The following is a 12,976-nucleotide window of genomic DNA, read 5'->3' on the forward strand; positions in this document are numbered from 1 at the left end:
GTAGGCTGTGAAACCATAAGCACCTTAGAAGAAAACATAGGCAGTATGCTCTCGGACATCTCTCGGAGCAATATATTTGCTGATTTATCTCCACGGGGAAGTGAAATAAAAGACAGGATAAACAAATGGGACTATATCAAACTAAAAAGCTTTTGCACAGCTAAAGACAACAAGAACAGAATAAAAAGACAAACTACACAATGGGAGAACATATTTGACAATACGTCTGATAAGGGGTTAATAACCAAAATTTATAAAGAACTTGTAAATCTCAACACCAGGAAGACAAACAATCCAATCCAAAAATGGGCAAAAGAAATGAATAGACACTTCTCCAAAGAGGACATACAGATGGCCAATAGGCATATGAAAAAATGCTCAACATCACTAATCATTAGAGAAATGCAAATTAAAACCACAATGAGATATCACCTCACACCAGTCAGAATGGCGCTCATCAACAAAACAACACAGAATAAGTGCTGGCGAGGATGTGGAGAAAAGGGAACCCTCCTGCACTGCTGATGGGAATGCAGACTGGTGCAGCCACTGTGGAAAACAGTATGGAGATTCCTCAAAAAACTGAAAGTCGAACTGCCTTTTGACCCAGCTATCCCACTTTTAGGAATATACCCCAAGGACACCATAGAACGGCTCCAAAAGGAGAAATGCACCCCCATGTTTGTGGCAGCATTGTTCACAATAGTGAAGATCTGGAAACAGCCCAAGTGTCCGTCAGAGGATGAGTGAATTAAAAAACTTTGGTACATATATACTATGGAATACTACTCAGCCATAAGAAATGATGACACTGGATCATTTACAATAACATGGATGGACAATGATAACATTATATGGAGTGAAATAAGTAAATCAGAAAAAAAACCTAAGAATTATATGAATCCATACATAGAAGGGACATAAAAATGAGACTCAGAGACATGAACAAGAATGTGATGGCAACAGGGGTGGGGGGGGGGCGGGGGGATGGGGTGAAGAAGGAGAGAGGGGTTGGGGGAGGGGAGGGGCACAAAGAAAACCATATAGAAGGTGACAGAAGACAATTTAACTTTGGGGGAGGGGTATACAGCACAATCAAATGTCAAAATAATCTGGAGATGTTTTCTCTCAACATATGTACCCTGATTTATCAATGTCACAGCATTAAAATTAATAAATAAATTAAAAAAATAAATAAATAAAAAGATAGAATAGGCAAAAAAAAAAAAAAGCATAGGGATGGAGTGAAATTTTTCTCATTTATTTTCTAAGGCTAGCATGGAGACAGACACACACTGAGGGACCCACAGACAAGTTCAGTTTATGAACACAGAATTCTTAACTTCTAAAGTAAGTTCTATCAGATCATCAATTGGTTTGCTTTTAGGATAGCTGTTAATAAACTAGATCACACCGATAGAACAAAAGGGAAATGCGAGATCATACATATAAAGAAGAAAAAGGTTATTTGACAAAATTTGATATCTGTTGCTAAAAAATGCTTACCATCTAGGAAAAAAAAGATAGCATTCTTCATATTATTACATAATATCAGCAATACAATTAGAAATGAAGCAAAAAGAAATGAGATTGTAATAATGAAAGAAGAGCAACATTAATATAATGTAATAATAGCTAACTTTTATAGATGACGCCTGTCCTGCTCAGGTTCATTTGAATTAGGCTTGTTGGAACAATTTCATGAAGTAGGTGGTATCTTTAGCTCCGTTTACACAGGGGGGAAATTGATGCACAGAGAGGTATAGCAATTTCCCCAATGTTGCACAGCGATGAGGTACAAGAGCAGGACCTGAAACCAGTCCATCTGCCCAGGATGACACATCAGAATGAACCACAGGACAATTGGAATGAACAAGATATGATCAGGTTAGTTTTAAAAGAAATATAAAATTAGATAGTTCTCTATATTAAATAATATCATGAGGAAAATAAGGCCTCCTTACGTTGAAAGATAACTCATTCCAATAACTCGCTATGAAGATACACCTGGGAATGAATAGTGAGAATCTGAGGAAAACTGCAGGACTTGGAGGAATACAACAGAAGGGTTGAATTCATGAAGACAGAGTCACTGTTCTCAGATGGGATGACTAAAATCATATAACCAACTTTAATCACTACACATATTCATTTGTACGTTTAATGTCATTTCAATGAAGTCCCAACAATTCTCCTTTTGGGGGTGAAAGGAGAGGCTCAAGAAAATGATGCTAACTTTCATATGTGAAAATAAATAGATCGCTTTATGCTTTCAAGAAGAAGAAAGAGTATACTTAAGTATTTGCTCATCTCTACACAGTGTCCGTTTCTCTGGAACGATGCTTAGAACCACTTACATTGTTTTGCGGAGTGTGGGGTGAGGGGTGGGGGTGTGGATTGGATGGCCATAAGGATTGTATGGGGAGGGCAGATTTTTCCACAGTACTTCGTTTTATCCCTTGAACATGTTTGAATGTATTGTCATTCTGAAGGCAAAAACAAACAAAAAGAGAAAACAAAAATGGGTAAGACTATCCTATATAATTAAAAGAGAGAGAGAAGAGAGAGAGAACATTTTGAGAGGTTTCCTCTATCAAATAGCAAAGCATCATAAAGCTAATAATTTAAAAAGTGAGATCTGTCTCACCTCTCAAAAGTGGGTGGATTCCTAGCACAGCCACGAAGGCTGTGAAACCGGCTCCCTCGCGGTGGGGAGCGTGACCGCTGACAGGGAGGCTGGCTCTCAGCACAGGGCAGAACTTGACAAGAAGGCAAGTCCTCGACCCAGAGGACAAACACCAGCTGTGGGAAAGGGGACGCAGGCGCACTCTTGGGCCTGGGAGCTTCCTGCAAAATTATTTTCCTATGATGTGGTTTTCCTATGCAGGCAAATTCTGCCCCTTCCAATTTCCAAATTAAAAGGGGTGCTATGCTGTTGACATCATAACAGAGGGGGAGATAGCCAGAGGGTGGGTTGTCCCAGCCCGGGGTCCTTGCCAACTTACGCAGCCATTTATAAGGATTCCTAGCAGGTGCTCAGTGATTATTCTGAATTGGATGTGGTCTCCAGGGCCTTGAATGCATTACGTCACAAAATCTTTATAACAATCCTTGGGGGAGTGTTATAACCCACCTTCTAACCATCCTAAAACTGCCGCTGGCCCTGCCTGAGTGATTACTAAGGGCCAGGCTGGGCTGGGTGGCAGGTATCCGTTCATCCAGCCTGTGTGACAACCCTTTGTAGTAGCCGCATCTTTCTGTACAGGCTGGGCCAGTGAGGTGAAACAGCCAGGTCACACGGCAGTGCCTGCAGGGGGACCTCAGCTGTCACTCTGGTTCCAATGGTCATCCCAGCTCTGACACCACATCACCGCTCATCCCTCTGGGTTTTTTTTTTTTTGTGTTTTTTTTTTTGTATTTTTCTGAAGCTGGAAACGGGGAGAGACAGTCAGACAGACTCCCGCATGCACCCGACCGGGATCCACCTGGCACGCCCACCAGGGGGCGATGCTCTGCCCACCAGGGGGCGATGCTCTGCCCCTCCAGGGAGTCGCTCTGTCGCGACCAGAGCCACTCTAGTGCCTGGGGCAGAGGCCAAGGAGCCATCCCCAGCGCCCGGGCCATCTTTGTTCCAATGGAGCCTCGCTGCGGGAGGGGAAGAGAGAGACAGAGAGGAAGGAGAGGGGGAGGGGTGGAGAAGCAGATTGGTGCTTCTCCTGTGTGCCCTGGCCGGGAATTGAACCCAGGACTTCTGCATTCCAGGCCAACGCTCTACCACTGAGCCAACCAGCCAGGGCCCCTCTGGGTTTTGATGGTCACACAGAAAAGGTGAGCGAGTCAGATGACATGCTCACTAAGGTGCCTTCCAACGCCACAGGAACTACTGTCCTAAGGTGAACACTTCCAGGCTCCATCCTTAAATTGATTTCTACTGGGTGCCTACAGGCACCCCCAACCTGGAAGTTTGCTGCTCCTAGCTGAGCCCACCGAGCAGAGCACATTGCAAAGGCCAGCTCCCCTGCTGACCCCACTTGAGCCGATCTGACCTCCTTTGCTTTCCTTCCCCTCCTTGGGCTGGCGGTCATGAAGGGCTTCGAGGGTGGGCTGTCAGAATCCAGAAAGTACAATGCGGCTGTGAAGGGGATTGTGAGGAGGTCTCAGGGATCAGAGCCAGAGTTAAAATAGTAGCAGCTTTGCCCCTGAGCTGTGTGGCCTTGGGTGTGAGTGATGTGAACTCAGATAACCTGGAAATCAGTATCTCTCAGGCTGTTCTGAGGATCAACCGAGACACCAGACACAAAGAGTTTCGCCCAGTGCCTGGCACAGGGGAGCTGTTTCATCAACTGGACCCGCTCAGTGTTTTCGTTTTTGTTTTTTTAAGAGTGTAAATATCAAAAATGTCAATGTCATAAAAGACAAGGAAAGTTGCAGAAATATTCCAGGTTAAAGGAGACTAAGACAACATGACAATTGGTCCCAAAGCTTGCCAATTGCTAAATATTTTGAGTGTCACCCGTCGGGTGTAACTTCAGTGCTAGAACTAGTGTTTGGCCAAATCACAAAAGTGTCAAAATTTACGGAGTTCCCTATTCTGGTTTCCTTTTAGGTTCAATACACTCCCTGAAGAGTCCAGTGCTTCCTAATCAATCCATTTAGACAGAATTCACTCAGATAAAGATTTTCTAAAGTGTTCCAAGAGAGAGACAGAGAGATATATATATATAGAGAGACAGAGACAGAGAGATAGAAGGTAATGAAATGTAATACCTAATCCTAGACTAAATCCTATACTGTGGGGAAAAGCTTTTTAAAAAAACATTTTTGGGTCAGCAGACAAAATTGGAATGCAGACAGATTAGGTAAAAATACACACACATGTGTATATACACATATGTACACATATATAGAGAGGGGCAGAAAGAGACACATAGAAAGAGCAAAGAACAAAGCACATGTGGTAAGATGTTAACATCAGGTGAATCTGGGTACAAGGTACACAAGTGTTTCTTATACAATTCTTCCAACATTTAAGTTTGAAATTATTTTCAACCAAAAAGTTAAAGAATAGGAACTCTGTGAAATATTATGTATGTATATTTTAAAATGCTGAGGACACAAATATAATGGAAATTGTACCCTTGTAGACCAAAACATCTTTCCCACTCCCCTCCCCCAATAAAATACGTAGTAACCTGCTATTTGATGAGCGGACGCCATTTTCAGGTTTGACGGAGATAAAACAGACCGAGGGCTCTTACTAATCACACAACCTATTTACAAGTTTCAAGCTAATATCAGCATGAAACCACCAGAATTTTGGCAGGATACGTGAGCTATTCCTTATTTGTGACAGAAGTGAATTCTTGGAATCAGCAGACCCTTGGCATTTAACCACTGACTTCCGGAGAGTCCCAGTGTGCTAAACACGGGCCCCGGGGCTGGACGCGGTCTTCCTGCAAGGTGGTGTTTAGCTCATGCCCATCTTCTACACAACCGTCGCCCTTACTGCATTGGGACCCTCCCCTTCCCGCCTTGTCCCATAGTTGGGGATGGGCAAGATGCTTTCTTCATACGTGCTTGGTAATAAAAAACAAAACAAAACAATAACAACAAAAAACCAGCTACTAATTTTAGCAGTTTTTCTCGAAAACACCTTTGCATCCTAATGGTTGCATCAAAGGGAAATCCATGAATGTCAGTTATCCAACATAGTGGGCTTAAATGATTGTTAAAGTAAAGTGTACTTTATGGATACAGACAACAGGAAAAGCTCAGCTGACTTTGGACCAGAGGCTGAGTTGCGTGGCTGTGGCTACCTTGTGGGACACACATCAGGTTGATTCTGGAGGTCTGGCTGACCAGGTGGGCCCTCATTCCCTCTGGGTACCCCACCCACATCCTCCTTCATGGGGGGCACACACTCAGGCAATAGGCCCCACTCCTCAGGAGCTGAGGCTAAGGCTGTGAATGGTTAGCTGTATGGGATAAGATCAGTCTGGGCTTCCTTCTAGCTAGGACTGCGAGGGGGGTGGTGGCCCAGAAAGGGACTGGTCCTCAGGGGGCAAGAACATCACAGAAAGAATTCTCCTCCCATCTCTCTTTGCCTCTCTGCCCCTCTTTCATGACCAAGAGAGAGAAGAGGTTGAACATTTCCTCCGAGGCAATAGATAATCCAAAGCTTCTAAACCTCTAGGTCGTCATTCACCCGCTAATCTTCCTGTGTCTGGGCCACCAAGCTGAAAGTCACTCACAGAACTCTCCTCAGGGTTCCTGGGCTTCCTTCCTGGAGAGGTCTGTGAACTAAAAATCACCCACAGAGCCCAGTCCATTCCCTCTTTCCTGCTGCCTCCGCCTGCCCTTCCTCTGCCCTGTTCCCAAACCCTGTCCAGTCTGCTGCTTCTTCCTCTGGAGGCGTCTGGTGGACACATGGATTTTAATTTTGCTTTTTCAGCAAAGTGCATGTCTGTGTATGCCGATTCCTTTTTGTTGAGCCCTCCCATTTAAGACGAAAAGTTGGACAGGAAAACCAGTACATCTGTTGTGTGGGACCTTTAAAAATCCCCAACAGGTCCTGGCCTGTTGGCTTACTGATAGAGCGTCAGCCCAGCGTGTGGATGTCCCGGATTCGACTCCAGGTCAGGGCACACAGGATGGGGGATGATCTGTTTCTCTACCCCTCCCCCTCTTGCTTCTCTCTCTCTCTCTTTCATGGCTTGGTTGGAACAAGTTGGCCCAGGGGGTGTGAGGATGGCTCCATGGTCTCTGACCCAGGCACTAAGAAGGACTCGGTTGCTAAGCAACAGAGCATCGTTCCCTAGTGGGCTTGCCAGATGGATCCGGTCAGGGCTCATGAGGAGTCTATCTCTGCCTCCCCTCATCTCACTGAATAAAAAAAAAAAAAAATCCCCAACACAGTGGGATTACAACCTGATTGTGAAAATACAGCCGCTGTTCATCTGAATTCATGCAAATGCCTTATGTCTTCAGTACAATTTACAGTGGATCCAGGATCAAGCAGGTGAAGGCTTGAACCTCAGTTCTGCCATTTTGTTTCATGGTAACCTTGGGTAAATCACAACCTTGAGTCTTCTCGTTGCTAAAAGGGGTGCGTGTGTGACAATGGGGCTGATATGAGGTTATCTGCACAGCCTGGCTCTACTAGAGCTCTGGATATGTCATCCTCTCATCAGGATGGATTCTCTGCAAAGGGCCCACCCAGACACGCCCTTTCCACCCCAGCCCAGAGGCGCAGTTTCCTTCCAGCTTAAATGAGAGTGGATTTTAGCAGAAACCACCTCACGAGGCTGCAGGCTTTCCGAAAAGAGACTTGAGAGTTGCCCTTTTTTTGTGCCCTGGAGATATAGCCGTGCCCCTAATTGCCGAACCTCTGACTATCACCTTATATGGCAGAAGGTGTGATTAAGTGAAGGGCCCTGAGAACAGTCTTTATCCTGGACCCGGGGTGGGCCTTCAACGTAGTCACATGTGTCGTTCTGAGAGTGAGGCAGAGGGAGTTCAGACACACACACACAGAAGAGAGGGGCCCACAGAGAAGGCCCAGCGAAGACAGAGTGGAGACGGAGAGATGAGGCCACGGGCTGCCGGAGGCTGGGAGAGGGAGGAAGCATGCTCCCCCAGAGCCTCTGGGCGCAGCACAGCCCTGCCGACAGCTCGGCCCAGGCCTCCTGGCCTCCAGGGCGGTGAGAACACATGTCTGTGGCTGTCAGCCGCCTGGCCTGTGTCGATTTGTGATGATACCCAGGACACAGAGCTCTGTCCCCACCAGGGCTGAAGGGTCAGCCCCTCTGCTCACCCTCTCCACAAGGCTAGCAGAGAGAAACCTGTGAGGGTGGAGCCCGTCCCTACGGGGCCTGCAAACATTCAGCTCAGCAGAAGCACCCTTCTCCCAAGACCCAGGCTGGGGCTGGGGCAGGGCCGGGGGAGCAGGTCCCTGACCACACCTGTGCCAGCTGTCTTTTGAGGCCTGGGTCCTTACTCAGGCACCACAGAGCGTGACTTTCCACAATTGGGGACAGAGCTTGAAATGCAAACACCTTCAGCGACATGACCTCTCAGCGTCCATAGGAACCTCGCTATTTACTACGATCCTTTCTGCACATGGGCTTTGAGAAGCAGCAGAGCCCAGACGAGCGTGGGGCCCGAGGAGATGTTGCCATGGCAAAAGCAACAGGCACCTTGTAGGGGGTGTGTCTCCCCAGATGTCACAAAATAAGCCTGAACCCTCACCCTCACCCCAGTCCCCACCAGTTGAAAAACCAGATCTTTAAACCTCCCAGCAGCGATCCTGCAAATCTCTGATGTTGTTCACAGCCGGAAAGGGGACAGACAGGGCCTGAGCTAACATCCATCCACACTCAAGCCCGCGGCCTGAAGCCATCTCCTTACCTCTGCTGAGTGTGGACTAATGCGGTTGGATTCAGACTGACCCAGCCCACCTTTTCTGAGCTGTGAAGGCGGTTCGGCACCATATTCTCCAAGTGCACAATGTATCCATTCTCTGGGCAGCCATGAGCCAGAGCTGTGGAGCAGCCCCCCCCCCCCCCCCCACACACACACAGAGGTGCAGCGAGGGCCAGGGGCCGCCGGGTAAAGTTCCTGACTGTTCTGTGTTCTGATGAAGGACTCCTGGGTCCCAGCCCCTGTCTTCCTAATTAGCTGTAATTCCTGTAATGGACCCACCTTTAACTTCTCTGTGCTTTACACTCCCCACCTGCCTGAGATGTTGGGGGTGGATCGCTTGGGTGGTTCAGGATCTCTGCCATACATTAGGACTTCCCCAGGAGTCTCTGTCAGGTCCACCTCATGCTAGTTAAATGGAAATCTTCAGCAGGGAGACCCGGGCACGAGCATTTTCAGACACTGTCCAGGTGAGTCTGAGGGGGGTGGGGGCCCAGTTTGAGGACCAATGGCTTACATGACTTCTATGACCTTCCCGGATGTGATGCCTTTCATCAGCATCTGCCTGTGAGGCCACTGGCCAGGACAGATTCGAGCCCCCAGACATTCAGAAATTATGGGAAACTCTCTACCGAAGCCCCACACTCATCTTTTCAAGAAGAAGGCATGTCACCATGGCTTGCCCAGTGATATGGTATTTAAAAATCTGTGTGATGGTCTACACCTATTCATGCTTTCAAGACGGTGGACAGATTAATGAGATCCTAGAGCTATTCAGATATAATTTAGTTAATTACGCTTCTAGGGGTTGCTCTAAAGCAGTGGTAGTCAACCTGGTCCCTACTGCTCACTAGTGGGCGTTCCAGCTTTCATGGTGGGTGGTAGCAGAGCAACCAAAGTATAAATAAAAAGATAGATTTAACTATAGTAAGTTGTTTTATAAAGATTTATTCTGCAAAACTTAGTGAAAATCCGACATAAAGTACTTGGTAAGTAATTATTATTATATGCTTTAACTTGCTATAACTCTGCTTTATAAATTTTATGAAGTTACTTCCCTACTTTATAAATCACCATTACTGTGGAACCGGTGGGCAGTTAGAAAATTTTACTACTAACAGAGATATAAAAGTGGGCAGTAGGTATAAAAAGGTTGACTACCCTTGCTCTAAATCAAGCGTCCCCAAACTATGGCCTGCGGGCTGCATGCGGCTCCCTGAGGCCATTTACCTGGCCCCCCCCCCCCCCCCCCGCTGTACTTCCGGAAGGGGCACCTCTTTCATTGGTGGTCAGTGAGAGGAGCACTGTATGTGGCGACCCTCCAACGATCTGAGGGACAGTGAACTGGCCCCCTGTGTAAAAAGTTTGGGGACCCCTGCTCTAAATGGTACCCTGGAGTTCTGAAAAAATAAAAATAAAAATAAAAATAAAAAATTAATGTAATTTAGTTAACCAGCATTAGCTGAGCTCTCATTTGTGCTGAGGACTGCTACATTCGAGTAGAAACAGAGATGTAAGTAGCCTTTTGCCCTCGAGAAACTCAGTCTAGGAGGTTACTAACAGCGAGAGCAATAAAAATAACAAAAGCAGCTACAATTGGAAAGTGGTCATTGCACACCATGGCCATGAGACAGGTGCATTCTTACATTATTGTAGATTCTCACAACAACCCTGCTAAGTAAGCATCCTTTCTTCCAATTTCTTGCTGAGGAAACCAAGGCCCAGAGAGGTTAGGTAACTTGCAAAGGTCACACAGCTAGGGAGAAGCCTCTGTGGCCCATGCTCCTGCCTCCACACCCCAACCCCTTCTAGAGAGAAAGGGCTGAGAAATGGAGGTGGTGGTGGCCAGGAGAGGGTTACCTTGCATGGGAGGGAAGGAAGCCCAGGGCAAGGAATCACTGTGAATTGCTCCCATGAAATGTGCTATAAAAATAAACACTGCATGTTAACATTTTAACTGCATCTGGGCTGAGTCTTGGGAGACACCGGAATCGATGAATTCCTTGGGACGGGCTAGTTCTCTGCAGTCAGCTCTAGCACTTCAAGTTCATTGAATAATACACCCACCGTGTCCTCTTTGGACTACATGGCTCAGCAATGTCACTTCTTAGCCAGAAGGAGGTCTTTGCATCTAGATATATTTTCACTGTTGTTTACTGTCAGCAGTGAACAGAATGTACCAAGGGGAGCCGGTGGGGGTGGGCACATCTGTAACAATCTCTTTCTCCATGGAATTCACATCCAAACACAGCAAACCTGCACATTCTGAACACACACACACTGTTCAACACGAGTTAAGACCTGGAGATTAGATCAAACCACACACACACACACACACACACACACACACACATACATACACACCCAGAAATCTAAGTGTCAATCTATTATTTGAGAAATCACTGAGCTAGAATAATTCACCATGAAGCCAGATGAGGCTCTCAGGGTAGTAAACACACTACGGTCTGTCTAGAGAGAAGAGGGAAAAAGGAGAAAAAAAAGAAGCAGTACATTTTCTTAATGAGGCTTTCAAAAACACCGTTTTCCTGTTGTGGCCAAACCAAGGAAACGACTGAAGGACCTTCGGATCCCGAAGAATATTTAGTAATGACAGAAAGTGATTTGGATATCAGATATTTCTTTAAAAAATAGATTATAAAAATATTGATGACGCTTACAGAATGAGGATTTCCTCTACATACGCAGAAAGGACAAATGATCACGCACAGGCATTATGTGCACGTATATAGACACACTTCATACGCAAAAGGTACACACACAGACTTGTATGGTTGAATACATGTCTTTTTAAATAAAAATGGGTTGATTTCTATAGCAATTTTTTCATTTGGAAAATTACCTCTCTCCTGGAAATTATGAGTAAGAAAGATATGTCCTGCCATTGCAAATAATAACATAGTGATAAATGATTACACAACCTCTGATGAGATAACATATCAGCAGCCACATCAACCTGGGCAACATCTCTTGCTGAAGGGAATGAAGAGATGTTTATGAAGCTGCAGTGAGGAGACATGGGACTAACAGACTCGAAAGAGACCCACGATGTACTCTCTGTGTATTACTTACTCTAATCTATTTTCTAAGATTTGAAAAGGGAAAGCTAATGAGCAGAAAGATGACACTGAGAAATGGCTTGAAACTCAGTTTTTAAAATGTGTACATAGGGACACGTTAACAGACAGACAAGACGAAAGCTCACTTAGGAAACAGGCTGGTTTTTTATGTACAATCCTCTTTCTTTCCACGTCTCTCTCTCTCACACACACACACACACACACACACACACACACACCCCTTCCCTTACAACTGCAGATGCCTCCTGTTGGACTAACCGTGCAGAGAGCCGAAGGATATGTGAAAGCAGCCTTTTACCTTTCTGCTGATCAAACACAGACGGAGCGCTGAAATCCATGGTTGCCTGTCTCATCGTTTATCACCAGCACGGCACGCAGCCTCCAGGTCCCCAGGGAGGAGAAAACACAGTCTCGCTCACAACTGTCAAACCCACAGTCAGATGCAGCGTCTGTGCCAAGACCTGGGGTAGAGAACCAAACGTGCCTCCGAGCTGCAGCAGTGGGCACTGCAGATGATGGCCATAGGGAGGTGTTCTTCCTGTAACACCTGCCAGGAACAAGTGCTGCTCTGACGGCCTTGTTCACCAGCAACACTTGTGTGTAAGTATTATGCACCCTCTACCCCTAATCAAGTACACAAAAGAAGCTCAAACCCTGAAGAATCACTCTTGGGGGTGTGTGTGTGGGGGTGGGGGGCACCTGCCTTGGACCAGGGTCAGGAAACACTGGTGGTCACTCAGGCTTCAGCAGCTGGACAGTGGCTCTCAACCAAAAGCATCTCAGTGGGTGAGTGAGGATGCGGGGCCCACGGAGCATGTGCGGAGCAGCCGGCAGCTGGCTGTATTCTCCCTGGAGGGACCACTGCATCTGGGTCACGTGAGCAGATGCCAGCTCAGTGGACCAGGATGTGGACGCTGGAGCAGGAGACTGCTGGCCATGTGTGTCCGGGGGTCATTTCTCAGCTTTCTCTGGCGGCTTCCCTCCACCTCCCTCCCACTCCTGCTCTCAGTGACAGGGAGGAGGGAGGGGGAGGAAGTGGTGTTTGAGTGGCTTTGGGGCTCAGATATCCATTTAATTTTAATGGGTAAAATTAAAACAGCCCGCAGTCCTTGGCGCGTATCGGGCAGTGTCCATGCGGCAGCAGAGTCCTGAAAATCACTCTGAAAGGCACAGCATTTGAGGAACACTGGAAAAAAAGAGATGTGAATTCATATTTCAGATTTAAAGATCTGAGGCAAATCTATATGAAGCTAGCTGGTGCAATCAATCCCTCTGATGTATTGTTAAAAACAAAATAAAACAAGATATCTGTTTTATTTCTTCACAGGTTACAAAGCCAGCAACTACCTACTGCATACATAAATCTGTTGTTCACATATGTTCATAGGACCGCCGAGGAAGGTGCTACAGACAGACACCCACGGAGCTCTTAGTACGAGTTATACCGCAGGGGACTGTGC

At 46.4% G+C, this 12,976-nt stretch overlaps 1 protein-coding gene across 1 annotated transcript in view; it reads right to left on the minus strand.

Annotated features, from left to right (window-relative positions):
• ANKRD55 (ankyrin repeat domain 55) overlaps positions 1–12,154 on the minus strand; it is an 80,490-nt gene extending 68,336 nt beyond the window's left edge. The window contains exon 1 of the mRNA XM_066253565.1: positions 11,815–12,154. Coding sequence (XP_066109662.1) covers positions 11,815–11,869 — 55 coding nt within the window. The 5' untranslated portion in view covers positions 11,870–12,154. The remainder of the gene's footprint in view (positions 1–11,814) is intronic.
• Between the last annotated feature and the right edge of the window lie 822 nt (positions 12,155–12,976).

This window comes from Saccopteryx bilineata, chromosome 1, assembly GCF_036850765.1.
Source record: "Saccopteryx bilineata isolate mSacBil1 chromosome 1, mSacBil1_pri_phased_curated, whole genome shotgun sequence".
NCBI classification, from domain to species: Eukaryota; Metazoa; Chordata; class Mammalia; order Chiroptera; family Emballonuridae; genus Saccopteryx; species Saccopteryx bilineata.